Genomic DNA, 14,315 nt, shown 5'->3' with positions numbered 1-14,315 from the left:
AGACTTACTTTATATACTATATAGCTATTTTATTGGTAGCTATACCTGTTCTGTATCATCCTGGGCACAGTGCTGCTCATATAGGCATCTCTCTTGCTCTAACGTCTCACTGATAAGACGAGCTACTTCACTCTGAGTCCCAGGTTTCTCTCTTCCAATTAGAAACCTATAAGGAAAAAAAACCCAATTAAAAGGTAGTACAGGGCAAGTGTATGTTTAATATATGGTAGCCTGTTACACTGTCTTTGGTGACCACTTACGTTAAATTTCTATAAAAACATTTTACACAATTTGCTGCTTCTTTCCCTTTATCTCTCTGTTAATGAACAATTTATTCCCAATTATTTTTTAATTATAAAATATGTATATATAAAAAAAACCACATACCTCACACTGCCTTTGGTGTTTTTTAGCACAGTGGCTGCAAAAAGCTGAGTTACTCCTACTAAACTTATACCATCAACCTCAACAATCTGATCATTTACTTGGATTCTGCAAGACAAATCATTCAATATTTAGCAATAAAGCTGACAAAGATTTTGGTTTAACAAATTATCTGCACAATGTAAATTGAAATTATTATTAATTCTATGTGATAAATATCCCTTTAAATTCTGCAGTATTTAATTTGACAATTTGTTGAGCCTCAGGTTAACAGCTAAAATATTGATCTCCTGTCCCCTGACTCCTATGAAGTTAATCTATTTTAATTTGTTTTATATTTGCCTTGATATTTTCAGCAATTTACATTCTTACTGGCATTTTGGGTTGTCAACATTATTCTTGTGGGAATGTTTTGTGCATGCATATCCTGCAAGTGTTTTCATTGCTGCTGCGGGCAAACCTAACTTGTGCCTTGTAAAGGTGATAACTGTTTGGAGATCGGGGAGATATAGTTACTAAAAAGCAGAAGAAAAAGTTGAAGCAATCAGATAGTCACATGAATTCATAAATAATAAAATATTCCTACCTCTGAAGACATAACACAAGCGTATTAAATTATAGTCTTTTCAAGAGGTACCATACTACGGCTTCTAAATCAATGCATTAGTCGAAAGATATCACCATGCATGGGTGGTTAAGCCAAGAAAAATAAATGGCCACCTTTTTCCACAGGCACTGCCAGTAAAGTAAGTGGCATAGGTGGACAAAAATGCCCTGCAAATGCCCTTACCTAAAGCCTACCACTATCTTGGTGAACAGAGAACTCTAGATTTAGTTTTGCTTATTTTGGAGTAGACTTCATAGGGATGTTTACTGATACCTTCACAGTTTAAGTCACATGACTGGAAAAAAGTCCAAAATGAAGTTAATCAAATATTAACTTTTGCAACATAAGACATAGGAATTAGCAAACTGGATCGAACCAATGGTCTATCTAGTCTGTTATGCTTTGTCAGCAGCCTACAGCAAATGCCTAAAAAGGAAGGTGTAAGAAACCCTGTTATGGATAAGTATTGAACAATCTTACCATAAGAGAAGGTTCTTCCTAATCAGATAATCAGTACCTGGCCTATGCCTAAAACAATTTATTTCTCTTTTTTCCTCTTAGGATAATTGTGTACAAGATGGAAGATAAAGGGTGAGATTTGCAGCTCGTGTAAATCAGTGTAATGCCACTGAAGTCAAAACCACTGTGCTGATTTACACTAGCTAACAGGTATAACATGTTTAGTGTTTTGATATTTAACTTGATATGTCTACTAAGGCTTTTTCATGCTTAACTAAATACCAAAACGGTGGAAGATGAAGAAATTGCAGATGTCTGATATTAAAATATGCTGTACTGTATTATGTCCTCCTGTACTTTGGGATTAGAATAATTTATAAGAAGATTTGAGATGTTAAATTCAATGAAAATTGCAGTTAGTTATCTGATTAAATGTCATAATATTTTAAGAGCATAATACTATCAGTTTTTTGCCTTCCAGGTTTCTGTAATTCATATACTGTACATCTAAAAAAGAGAATTACTATATTACATTTTATATATATTTTACTGAAGAGTCCTTGACTGTAAATCATTTTTGCAAAGTCTGGTAGTTAGCAAAATGGTATGAGCAACTTGAATGAAAACTCACCGTCCGTCTCTTTGAGCAGCTCCACCTTCAGTTATTGTTTTTACAAAAATTCCCAGTTTTTCCAGTCCCTGATCTGCACCAACACCCATTCCAATAATACTAATGCCTAGGCCACTGTCACCTATGGGACTCAAAAATTCTAACATTAGCCACAACACATTTTAAAAGGTAGTTTTCATAAATTATTATAGTCATCAATGAAAATGCACATGTGCTATTCCTGGTCTTCATCTAACATGCTCACTGGCTTGCTGTGTCTCCCCCTTAGTAATATTTGCAACATAACGATAACTCAGACTGGCTGTTTCCAGTAAGATTACAACCCAACAGACGAATACAAAATCATACTTAATTAAAATGATCCAGAACAGCAAAAGCTTTACATCCCCATTATGAAAGTCTCTGTGTGTTGTGAAAAGAGTTTAATGTTATTAGTCTGTCTAGGCACCCAACTTCGGAGGCCCCCACACTGTCGTATCTGATAACTTTGGATTGAATTCTAAAGTTTTAGGAGTTTGAGCTACTAATGGTTCCCATTTTACAAACACTTATGTACTTTATGCATTATGGGCCAGATCCTCAGGCTGGTGTAAATTGTCGTACCTCAACTGGACTGTAACTGAGCAACAACAATTTACAATAAATACTTAATTCAGCGAAACTATTCTGATGTAAAGTAAAGCTGTGTGCAAGTCTTTCAAGGATCGAGGCCTAAACGTAGTAGAAACATCTTCAAATGGCTTCAGCCTATATAAGAAAAATCATTTTCCCAAGCAATTATTTGACATTTAACTTGCACCTTTTTCAATTTCCACAGGAAACACTTCCATTTTTTCCACCCTCTTCTCTAGTTCATACTCTGCTGATGCTGCCACAGGGTCAACCTCTTCATTACGTCTATCATAATCTTCATTTGAGTAAGTACTGAAAACCTTAGAAAGATAAGAGATCTTATTTTACTGCAGTTTTGACTCAAACATGAATATCAAAAAGAAAGCCAACCTAACTATTTCATTGTCCTACACACTCAACTTGTCTGAGCAATAATAAAGAGGTTGCAGGATTTTGTTTTCAAATACATACACAGGATAGTTTCAGAGGGGATAATAAATAAGTGTCAAGCCAAATATTTCAGCACCTTTTACTTGAATACGAAACAACTATGCACCAGAACTCACTGAGGCATACTTCTCTCCTTTTAGATAACTAGGGAATGCTATTATAGAGCCTTTGTAAAATCGCTATAAAAAAATAGAGCATAATCTGCTAATCACTTTATGCTATGAACAGATGCAGTTTGATTTTGCAAGAGATTCAAACTGTCTCCCAGAAAAAGGAAATACCATGTTACATACATGACTATATTTAGTAATCACTGCAGCTGAATGTTTGTTAAAAATAAAGTGGTAATAATAAATACTAATAAATAACCAGGACTAAGATGGCAAACCAGAAATGAGAAGAAATAGATACTATATCGACAGTGGTTCTTATTTACAATGAAAGAAAATGTTCATACTTAAATATATAGTTTTATGCTGAAAAAAAAAAAGAACATCAAAGTATAAGGTTAAGGGGAGGACAAGTCCCCAGCAGCAGGGGAGGCCACCCCACTGCTGAAACAGTTCCTGCCCAAGAAGGGCACCCACATTCCTGGATGGTGAGTGAGTAAGGCCAGGGCTGTCCCTACTCATACGCAAAGTATGCAGCTCAAATTTCCTGGTGCCCTATGTAGCTGTGCGCTCCTCCAGCCCCTGCTCTGCCTCTTCCCCATGGCCCCCACCCCTGCTCCGCCCCAGCCCTTCCCCCACTCCATCCCTTCCCCAAAGCCCCCGCCCCTGCTCTGCCCGAGCCTCACCCCCACTCTCCTGAGGACTACAGCAGGGTCGGGCCTGCTTTCACTGGCAGCGGGAAGTGCAGCAGGGGAGTTGCGTAGCCATAGGGCCATGACAGCGGAGCTGCAGAGGGCTCCCTGCATGGCTGTGGGGCCAGTGACACACAATCCTTGCAGGCACAATGTGTGGGGGAGGCTGTGGTCTTGGTGAGGCAGAGCAGAGAACCCCAGCCAGGACCACAAGGAGGACAACAAGCCTCCAGTCGCAGCAGAGGCCACCCTGTTGCTGAATGGCTTCTGCCTGGGGATGGAGCCATTCAGCAGCAGAGTGGCATCTCCTATAGATGAGGACTCATCCTCCTCCTCCTCCAAGTCCTGGTTTGGGGGGGGTCTCTGCTCTGCTTGCCAAGACCCCAGTCTTCCCCACACCTTGTGCCAGCAAGGATTGGGTGTCACTGGCCTCGGCTCTCACTCTAGGGCTCCCTGCACAGGACTGGGGACACCCAATCGCTGCAGGCGCGAGGTGTGTTGGGGAAGCTGTTCTCACTGTTACCGATGGATTTTTTTCATTGATTTCAGTGTGTCAGCTGAAATCAACATTTACAAACATCTACTGAGTTAAATCTAATCCTGCCAAGCCTATGCTGCACTGCCAAGTTCTAGCCACTTCTACGCCTTTAGTCCAAAGGTAGATTACATCAATATTGGTCCAAAGACAAAATAGTGACGTTAAACTTGTTTTCCTGTGTGGATTCTGGGATCTGTCTAGCTATATCACCCAAGTAGGGGAAAAGGTACTAAAATGACTGGCCAGAAGCAGTAAAGAAGACTGGGATAGAAAAAGGAAAAATAAATCGCAGTAGGCTTGGCCTACGCTGGGAATGAGGAAGTACTGAACTCAAACTAGTTGCTGTTTCTTATCTTCTCTTTCTACCCTCTCGTCAGCTGCTGTGGAGTACTCCCTTAGTCTCAGGCAGAATCAGTCACTCTCTTATCCTGCTCTTCCTAGGACTCCCACATCCCAGAAGGGAAGTTAACAAGGGTGCAACCAGAGGTACTTGCTCCTCCCTTCCTGCAATTCAGAAGATGTCTATAGCACAGGAGCTGATGGGCAGCAGGAATGCTCAGGGAACTCCCAGCTCAATCAGTGCTACTTTTGGGATTACAGGGAAGGCAGTGTACCATAATTATATGGCTAGTTTAAACGGTTCCATTTTTCAATCGGTCATGGCTCAGGTAGCTTTTTCAATTAATAATCAAATACAAGGTTTTCTTCTTAACACAGCTTACTCCTGGGGGAATTCTGCGCCAAAAAAAAAAAATTCTGCACATTTTATTTGTCAAAATAACACTTGATAATCATGCCCATTTCAATTATTTTGGTAATTTATTTCAAAATATACATCAGCAACCATGTCTGTAACAACAGAAACAAAAAAAATTCCTCCGGGAGTAGTTAAGGAAACCCCTACAACAACCCAGTTCCTGTTTCTCTGCCCTCTGTCCCCCAGAGCCTAGCCACCGGGCACCCCCCAGCCCAGACACCCACAACCCTTCCCCCCAGAGCCCAGCCACCTGGCCCCACCCCAACCCAGACACCCACAACCCTTCCCCCGAGAGCCCAGCCACCTGGCCCCAGCCCAGCCCCCCACAACCCTACCCCCCAGAGCCCAGCCATATGGCATCCCTCCAGCCCAGACACTTGCATGCACCCCCTTCTCCAGAGCCCAGCCACCAGGCCCCACCCAGTCCAGCCCCAACAACCCTTCCCTCCAGAGCCGAGCCACAGGGCATCCCCCCAGAGCCCAGCCACATGCACGCACCCCCTCCCCCAGAGCCCAGCCACCGGGCACCCCCCCAGCCTAGCCACCCACAACCCTTCCCCCCAGAGCCCAGCCACTGGGCACCCCGCAGCCCAGAAACCCACAACCCTTCCCCCAGAGCCGAGCCACTGGGCATCCCCCAGCCCAGAAACCCACAACCCTTCCCCTAGAACCCAGCCATGGGGCACCCCCCAGCCCAGACACTCACACGTGTCCCCTGCCCCCCAGAGCCCAGCCCCCCACCCCACTCGCATGTGTCCCCTACCCCCAGAACACAGCCACAGGGCACCCCCGCAGCCCAGACACTCGCACATGTTCCCTACCCCCAGATCCCAGCCACAGGGCACACCCCCTAGCCCGGACACTCGTACGCACCCCCTACTCCCCAGAGGCCAGCTGTGGGTGCCCTCCCAACCCAGACACTCACACGCTCCCCCTCTCATCCAACTGTGGGACCTCCCCAGGCCAGACACTCATACCACCTTCCCCCCCTCCTACCTTCCCTCCCGAGCCAGTGATCCACAAGGAGAAACAGCCTGATGCTAGGTCCCAGGCTTGTACAACATTCCCTGTAAGCCCCCTCCTTCCTTCAGGGTGTGCTGGGAACTACAGCTGCTGGAAACCCTTCCCCTCCCCCTCTCCTCTATTTGAAAGCTAAGCTCTGTGGGTCCAGGTCCAGCGCCCCCTGGTGACAGCCAGCAGCTCTGAAGCCTATTTCGGGGTGGGAGGGCTGGGAGGGAAATTCTGCGCATAATGTTAATTTCTGTGCAAATTCTGCATTGCGCAGGGCGCAGAATTCCCCCGGGACTAACAGTTGCCCTGAAGAGCCAAAAGTGGCTTATGTGCCACAGACTAGACCAGGGGTCGGCAACCTTTCAGAAGTGGTGTCTTCATTTATTCACTCTAATTTAAGGTTTCGCGTGCCAGCAATACATTTTAACATTTGTAGAAGGTCTTTCTCTATAAGTCTATAACATATAACTAAACTATTGTTGCATGTAAAGTAAATAAGGTTTTTAAAATGTTTAAGAAGCTTCATTTAAAATTAAATTAAAATGCAGAGCCCCCTGGACCTGTGGCCAGGACCCAGGCAGCGTGAGTGCCACTGAAAATCAGCTCGTGTGCCACCTTCGGCACCCGTGCCATAGGTTGCCTACCCCTGGACTAGACACTACTTCTATTACCCCAACATAAGTGCCATTCAAGACAGTGCTATGTCAATGGGAGAGCTTCTCCTGCCGACATAGCTTCTGCTGCTTGCAGAGTTGGTTTTATTATGCCCACAGAAGAGCTCTCTCCCATCAGCATACAGCATCTTCACCAGACACACTGCAGCGCTGTACAGGTAGATACGCCCTAAGTTACCACACTGAAACAGTGAGAAAAAGGTGCTTTTAGGACTGATCAGAACATCTGTGCCACTTCCTAAGTACAAGACCCAGATTCCATGCCAACCCAATTCTTGACACTTCTACTTCAAATTGGCTCTCCCCCACTCCACTATGTTATGCTCCTCTATGGTTGTTTCAACCCTTTCCCAGACAAGGCAGCAAGCTCTCATCCCACCTACTGTCAGCAGCCACCGTAGCATAGACTCTGGGTTCAGCTTTGTGCCAAAAGTCCCAGGCATCTGATGAAAGCACACACTATCATCCACTGCTGCTTCTAGGGCTGAGGACGAGAAAGCAGCAGGAAGAGACTGCTCATACAAAGGAGGATGACTGGGAAAAATATTTGTGGTAGTAGGGAGTAAAGTAGAGAGAATCACTGCAGGTAAGGTTTCTCAAGTCAGCCCCTTCAACCAGCAACTCCAGCCCTCTTCCCTGGCATACTGATTTACCAAAACCCTAATTACATCCATGTAGAAAATGACCAGTTTTGTAATATTTAGACACAGTCGTGGGCATAATGACTTCAGTATTTCTTACTTTGTATTCTATCGGCCAAGCAATCATAGCCCCATTCTAATTGCATCTCCTTGCCCCCATTTCAGCAAATCCCTTAATCAACTTTAAGACACATAATCTGGAACACCAAACACCTGTCTTAACTTTATTATTTGTTTTCACACACTCTTAAAATAAAAAGTTAGGAAGGATTTTATATAGTACTGACAAGAATAAAGGATGCAGTGTACTGGGTTCAAAGGGGCCGAGGATCAAGTCTAAGGTTGTCCAAAAGGAGCATATGAAGAGGTACAAAAAGGACAGAATTCAAAGCATTTGTGAGAAGAATGGACACTCCAATGCCAAAAAACGAAACCCCTCAGTATTCAAACAACAAATGCCAAAGTGTTAACACAGCAAGTGTCAGATTAAAATTTTTCTTTCCAGCCTGTTGAGTTAAGATCTCACTGGAAGAGAGGGTCCTCTGATATGGTTAGAACCAAAACAGGATTTTAAAAAGTAGGTATGGAAATTTCTAAAATCAAAAATACCTTATGTAAACAATTAAACATTTTAATTGCAGTTTACCACATTCAGAAAAATGAATCCTATGCTGGAAAACAATTTGGATGTCTTTAAGGTAACACAGGTTAGGTGATATTCTGTATTAATTCACAGCTATTCATATAGTTCAAGAAAGTTAACCTAAATATTTTAAAGAAAAGACTAAGTTGTTCATAACTTTGAATATTCAATCCTGTATTTTGTTCACTTTTCAGTCTGTTTCTAGATATAAACATTAAGAACTTTCACTGATTTCTCAAAATATTAATAATCAGATACAAAAAAAATGAGTATACCACCTATGAATTCTGCAAGTTAACAATTAGATTTTATATATCTTTTAAGTTTAAAAATGCACCCATCACATAAGAACTGTAGATTAGCTGTAAAAATAATTTATCTAAACTGACTAATTCAGAACACCAACAGGAAAAAAAAACCAAGGGCACACAAGAAACTCAAATTCACTCAAGTTATCCATCAGAAAACACCACATCCTCCTTGTCAAACAAAGATGAAAAAATACTCTTAGTTACTGCAGTTATCTTTTGGAATCCTCAGCCTCTCCAGGATTGCAGCAGGATTCAAAACTGTGAACATCTGAAAAGACATACAGATACTACTTCCATGACTGCCCTTTACTACTACCACTTCCACTACCAGAATCTGTTTCCACCTCTCTACTTTCCAGGTTGAGTAGCTCTTATCCATATCCCAACTTGATCAAAAACAGGAAAAAAAGCAAACATGTTATTTCATGCAGGTACAATAAGGCGATGTAAAAGAGCTAAGTGTCATCATTATACTGGTATTGCCACTCAAACCATCTCATGATCTTCCTTAGTGGCTTCACAAATACTCTGAACAGCAGAGATAACAGAACAGGTGGTCTTCAACATCATCCTAAAAGCAGATGAACAATCACTCAATACCACCCACCCTCTCACTCAGTACCCTGTATCTCCACAGACACCACAAAGCAGTAGGGCTTGAAAAATCCACTCACCTAGGGGAAAGATTCCTACTACCTATCTGACAGCATCTGCAGAATCTATACTTTTATTTAAAAACCACCTCTAACCCTCCTGGCTGAGAAGATAATCCTCCAAGCTTAAATGCACCATAAACTAATGCAATGATGGCTTCCTAAGTCCTCACACAGCTACAGTGCCTCTTCTGCTGCTCAGAATTTTGTTGGTTTCAGTGTTGAGCATAGGGACCTGAACAGCACAATTAAAAGTCATAAGAATAAGATCAGTTTCATGCTACTATTGCTTGAGAAACTCTGAACAGTACAGCCAGGCACTCAAACTATTTCCCCTCCCCAAAAAGAGAAGCAGGGAAGCAGTAATGCAGCAAAGACTGCCCCTCCCCATCTCCCTCCCTCCCGCCACCCAACAGCCAGGAAGCAATGGGATGAGACTGTAGAACAGAGAGAGAATGTGTCTCCCTTCAAAACATCCAGAGTATGCATTTTGAGATGCTTTAAATTTATCAGATATCTACAAGCCAGAGGCTATAGAACAAGACTGAGGCTTTGGAGGGGGGAAAATAGTAAATCTATTCTTGTTGCAGCCACCAGAAAGCTAAAAGAGGGGAAGAGCAGCAGACATGACATAGGGATGGCCACAGCTAAAGATGAGATATTGGAGGGAGAGGGCCAGGGCTCACAGGTGGCACCAAACATGTTCTCTCTTGGGTACTTGGCTGGCTGGTTCTTGCTCACATGCTCAAGGTCTAACTGATCACCATGGGTGGGGAGGGGAAGAAATTTTTCACCAGGCCAGACTAGCAGTGACAGTTTGATTTTTTGCCCTCCTCTGCAGCATGTGAGCCTGCATCGCTTGCCAGGATTTTCTGGATGTATCACACTGCCATTGCGAGGGTCTCAGGCACTGGTGCACCTCAGCCCCTCCTATTCTCTGCCTGTGGCACATAACAGACTAGTCTTCTGTGAGTTGTAAAACCTTGATCTAACTTTGGCTGTTAAGCTTAGGATGTGGGTGCTGTTGGTTGCCTGTGAGACACAGGAGGTCAGACTAGATGATCTGGTGGTCCCTTCTGGCCTTAGTCATAGTGTGTATGAGAAACAATCAGTTCAATTTGCTAACTTCAGATAATACTCCCTAAGTTTAATAAATCAGCTTTAAATGCAAAACAGGTTTTGATAAAATGTCTTTTTATATGTACCCAACACATTTAAGGTAGTTTTATTTAGCTAATGCATAATTTTAAAATGCTCTTTTTGTGCATTTTAACTGAATTCCAATTTCCATCCAAATACAGCTTAACACAAATCACAAGTAAAAAAAATAATAATTTTTCTTCCACAGACAACACAGTTCAGTCCCGGAGTTTAACTAGGATCAACAAATTACTAACTCTGTACCTTAACCATGCTACTGCCCAGCAAACATCTACTGCAGCAGAATAGGTTTGGGAAGATGATTAGAACAGTTTTAATTAACAGGTTGATAGCACACAACTGTGTTTTAGCCATGTTGGGAAACTATGGGGTCCTCCACTATAGGAATTACAGCATAGATTAGACCCTTTTTAGGTCCCGCAGTTCAAAAGGAGGGAAAGCAAGCCCTAACAAGGTAAAAATCATGACTATAACATAGATGAAATCTGTATCCCCGGAATATCATCATCTAATAGAGAAAAGTATGCTGAATAATCACACACACCCCCCTTGCATTTAAAGTACAGCTGGAATAACTCAGGTTTGCTAGATGACCCCAGGTAGAGAGGGGGTTGAAATCCTGAAGAATTTTGCAATGAACTGTTAGAGGTGGTAATTCTTGTTTACAACTCTATTCAATATTGCTTCATTTTGCAAATATAAACACCATTTTAAAAGTTCTGAAAGGTGAATAATCAAAATGGACTTCCTGTATGGTTAAGAACATGTTTAGAAACAAAGCAAAACATCATTACGACATACTTTACCTTGATAGGGGCTGTTGAAAACTTGACTCTTTTGTCCGGCTCAGGATCTTCCTCTTCAGACAGCCCAGGAAACTCCTCATAATCACTGTCATAGGTATACTCCTCTTCCCGCTCCATTGTTTCATTACCTTCAGGGCCCTGGTTTTCAGACTCTGTATCCCGGTCATCATCAAAACCTGCATTCTCTATTCCAAAAGCACTGACAGAAAATGCAATAAACTTCTCTCTCTGATTTTCCACCACATGCTCCTCCTCCTCCTCTTCAGTGTCCCCCTCTTGTTCTAGATTGTCCAGAACCTGTGTGATAAGAACCTCCTTCAGAGACACTCCCTCTCTTATTTCTTTCTGACTGGGCTCACTGCATACTGTTATCTCTTCCAGTCCTCCAAATGAATGATTGTTCCTGTTCTCTTCCCCGGTTTGGTGCCTGAGTGGTTGTTCCCCATGAAAGACACTATCTTTCCTCAAGGTATCTTCTTTATTCCCTGAGGTTTCTTTTTGCACTGCAACCAGTTCAGCTCGAACCATCTCTACCTGGGAGATCTGTGGGGGGGCACTGTCCCCTAACCACTTGGCCTCCTTATCAGATGTGTTGTTCACATCCTGCTGGGCCCTCCCAGGAGCCACTTGCTCCCTTGTATGCACTTCTTCAGGTGACTGACTCAGCTCATCCCTGCTGCTGCTGCTGAGACAAACAGGCTCTCTGGGACATGGACTCTCCTCAGTGTATCCTTGAATAGCAGCAGGTGAGCTACAGGGGAGCACATACCCTTGACCTGGGGTGCCCTCACTTTCGGAAATTTCTTTGGATTCTTCAGTATCACTGTCACCAAGAAAACTTTCCAGCCTTCTAGAAATTGGTCCTGCATTTAAAGAGGAGGATCTCGGGCCACCACTGAGATGCTGCTGCCTATGCTCATCACTGCCTTGACTTTCAGCTCTTTCCAGGGCCATATGAGGGATCACATCTATATTGAAATTAAAATGATCCACCACACTGCTGCAGTCAGGAGAAGCTGAACCACGTCTTGTCTTATCATCACTTCTTTCACATTTGCTGGGAGAATATCTGTCCAATGAGCTCCGCTGCTTTATGTTCCTCTCGAAAAGTTTCCTGGTCTCAGAAAACTTTTCTGCCAAGGCAGCTTTGTCCAGATCACCTTCATCTTTGCTGCGGATGATTTTGTCACCCATGGAAGACACAGGCAGTGAGTCCAGGGGGCTGCAGCAGGGGCTAGTATTAAGGAGGTTATTTTTTTGGACACTGTGGAAAGATGGGCTGCTGGGAGAAGGTACAAGATCGGTTGGTACTGCCCTGATGATCTTGGCCTCAGTGGGGGAGCTGCTTTCACACAGTGGTGTGGCAGACGAGCCCCCCATTTGCAGGAACATGTTTTTGATCTTGTGTACTCTGTTGCCATAGGTGGCAGCTCTGCCTCGGCTGTGTGCGTCATTCCCCCCTCCACTGGAGGTGGTGTTCAGCTTCTGTTGGGGGCCCACTTTGTTGGAAGCATTTTCAGGGATGTTTATCCCATCGAAGGAGCATTTGATGGCATGGAAATCAGATTTATAAGTATTTCTGTGTGGAGAAGCGCTTCTCAGAGTCCTTTCCCCTTTGCCTTCAGTTTTCATCATTGTCAGAAACAGAGATCCTCACTCTGGGCAAAGAATGTGGAGGAAAATCCACAGCACCAACAGCCTCTGCCACCCCCACACTGCCTAGATATGATCCTATTGTGGCTTGGAGAGGATAAGACTTGAAAAGCAGCCTCTGGCTGGGTTATTCTTCCATGCTCACATTGAAATGAGTTATGGGAGAGAGATCAGGACATATCTGGATATATATGATATTAAATCCTCTGGTGATCATGGTATTCAGAAAGCCATCTGCAGAGAGAGGAAGAATAATTTAATTTACTTGGGACCTCACCAGTGTGTGACATGCATCTGAAATTTGTCAGCCTCCCCAGAGCTTGAAAGGGAATTTCCCACCCTGAGGAAGGGCGAGAAATAAGCCCATTGTGTCCCCGTTCCCTGCAAGGAAAGAGCAGATCAAGTTCTCTACATGTCTGCCTGCCCTGCCCATGAACAACCTGGAGTGCAGCGCCGGACTAACACTCGGTGAGTGTGTCACTCTCACTCCATGCCCTCCGGGGGTGCCACGGCCCACCACGCCCTCCACAGCCGACACGGACTCGCCTCCCACGGGGCGGCCAAAGCCAACCCGCCCCAGCGCTTGTCCCACCCACCCCGGCTGCCGGGGGACACGCTGGCTAACCCACCCCGCTCCAGTCTGAGCAGCTGCGGCCAGCCTGGCCCCTCCCGTGCGCCGGCCCCGCGGCGTGGTGTCCCAGGGGCGCAGCGCTCCCAGACTCGCTCCCGCGGGGGCAGCTTCCCCCGGCCCGGCCCGGCCCGCCGCACGTCCCTCGCGGCTCCGGGCGCCCCGCGCTGCCCGGAAGGGAAAAAACCCACAAGTTTCGGCCCCGAGTTGGAGCGTCCCGGGCGAGCGAGTCCCCCGAGGGGGAGCCGGGCTCACCACAGAGCCGAGCCCTGCTTCCCAGCACCTCACCCCAAACTTTCCAGCCCAGCTGGGGGCGGGGGTGCTGCCCGGCTCCCTCCCCTCAGCTCTCCCGGCCGCACGCACAGCGCCATCGTTACCCACCCCCAGGCAGCCGCAGCCCGAACTCCTTTCCCCGCCCCACTCACCGGCCGCATCACGCCCGCCCGACTCACTCTGCCCGCCCGCCCGGCGCCCCCTCCTTCCCCGTGCGCGCCGCCCGCGCGCTCTCACACAAAGACTGGCGCGACGAGCACGAGCCTATTCCGCTCCACACTGGGGGGAGGAGGGGTGGCGAGGGAAGCTCCTCCTCCGCTGGGATATACCACGCTGGGATAAGGGCTTGGTTGGGATGATACCATCTGGGGAAGGGTAGCGGAGTGCTCGGGTGTCTCGGTCACTCTGCTCCCGGCTGCTGAGAGGAGCCTTCAGCCCTAAGGCTGGTTCTCTCTGATCTATAGTTTCCCCTCCCATAGTAGCCGATGTAGGGCCCGCTCCTGGAGCAAGCAGCTCCCAGTTCCACTGGGCCCGCTTCTGAGAGGTGTTGAGGAGACTCAGCTCCTGGTGAACCCAGGTGATCAGCGCGTCTCGGGATTTCCCCCGTAATTCCTGAACTGA

The 14,315-nt window shown here is 45.4% G+C and overlaps 1 protein-coding gene across 8 annotated transcripts in view; it reads right to left on the bottom strand.

Moving 5' to 3' along the window:
• Nucleotides 1–14,049, bottom strand: part of LOC120374412 (neurabin-1-like) — an 84,963-nt gene extending 70,914 nt beyond the window's left edge. For 2 of the 8 annotated variants that reach the window (XM_039494057.1, XM_039494052.1), the window contains exons 1-6: nucleotides 13,847–13,983; nucleotides 11,141–13,027; nucleotides 2,881–3,013; nucleotides 2,082–2,202; nucleotides 388–492; nucleotides 46–166 (exon numbers count right to left, since the gene is read on the bottom strand). In XM_039494057.1, the coding sequence (XP_039349991.1) occupies nucleotides 46–166; nucleotides 388–492; nucleotides 2,082–2,202; nucleotides 2,881–3,013; nucleotides 11,141–12,775 (2,115 nt within the window). In that variant the 5' untranslated portion in view covers nucleotides 12,776–13,027; nucleotides 13,847–13,983. Of the gene's footprint in view, nucleotides 1–45; nucleotides 167–387; nucleotides 493–2,081; nucleotides 2,203–2,880; nucleotides 3,014–6,236; nucleotides 6,297–11,140; nucleotides 13,028–13,612; nucleotides 13,644–13,709; nucleotides 13,785–13,846 lie in introns of those variants that run through there. The other 6 variants (XR_005586076.1, XM_039494051.1, XM_039494053.1 and 3 more) reach the window with 5 other exon arrangements.
• Between the last annotated feature and the right edge of the window lie 266 nt (nucleotides 14,050–14,315).

The sequence above is a fragment of the Mauremys reevesii genome, linkage group 11 (assembly GCF_016161935.1).
Source record: "Mauremys reevesii isolate NIE-2019 linkage group 11, ASM1616193v1, whole genome shotgun sequence".
In the NCBI taxonomy this organism is placed as follows: Eukaryota; Metazoa; Chordata; order Testudines; family Geoemydidae; genus Mauremys; species Mauremys reevesii.
Note: the sequence above shows the minus strand (reverse complement) of the source record. Positions and strands in the feature narration are given on the sequence as shown.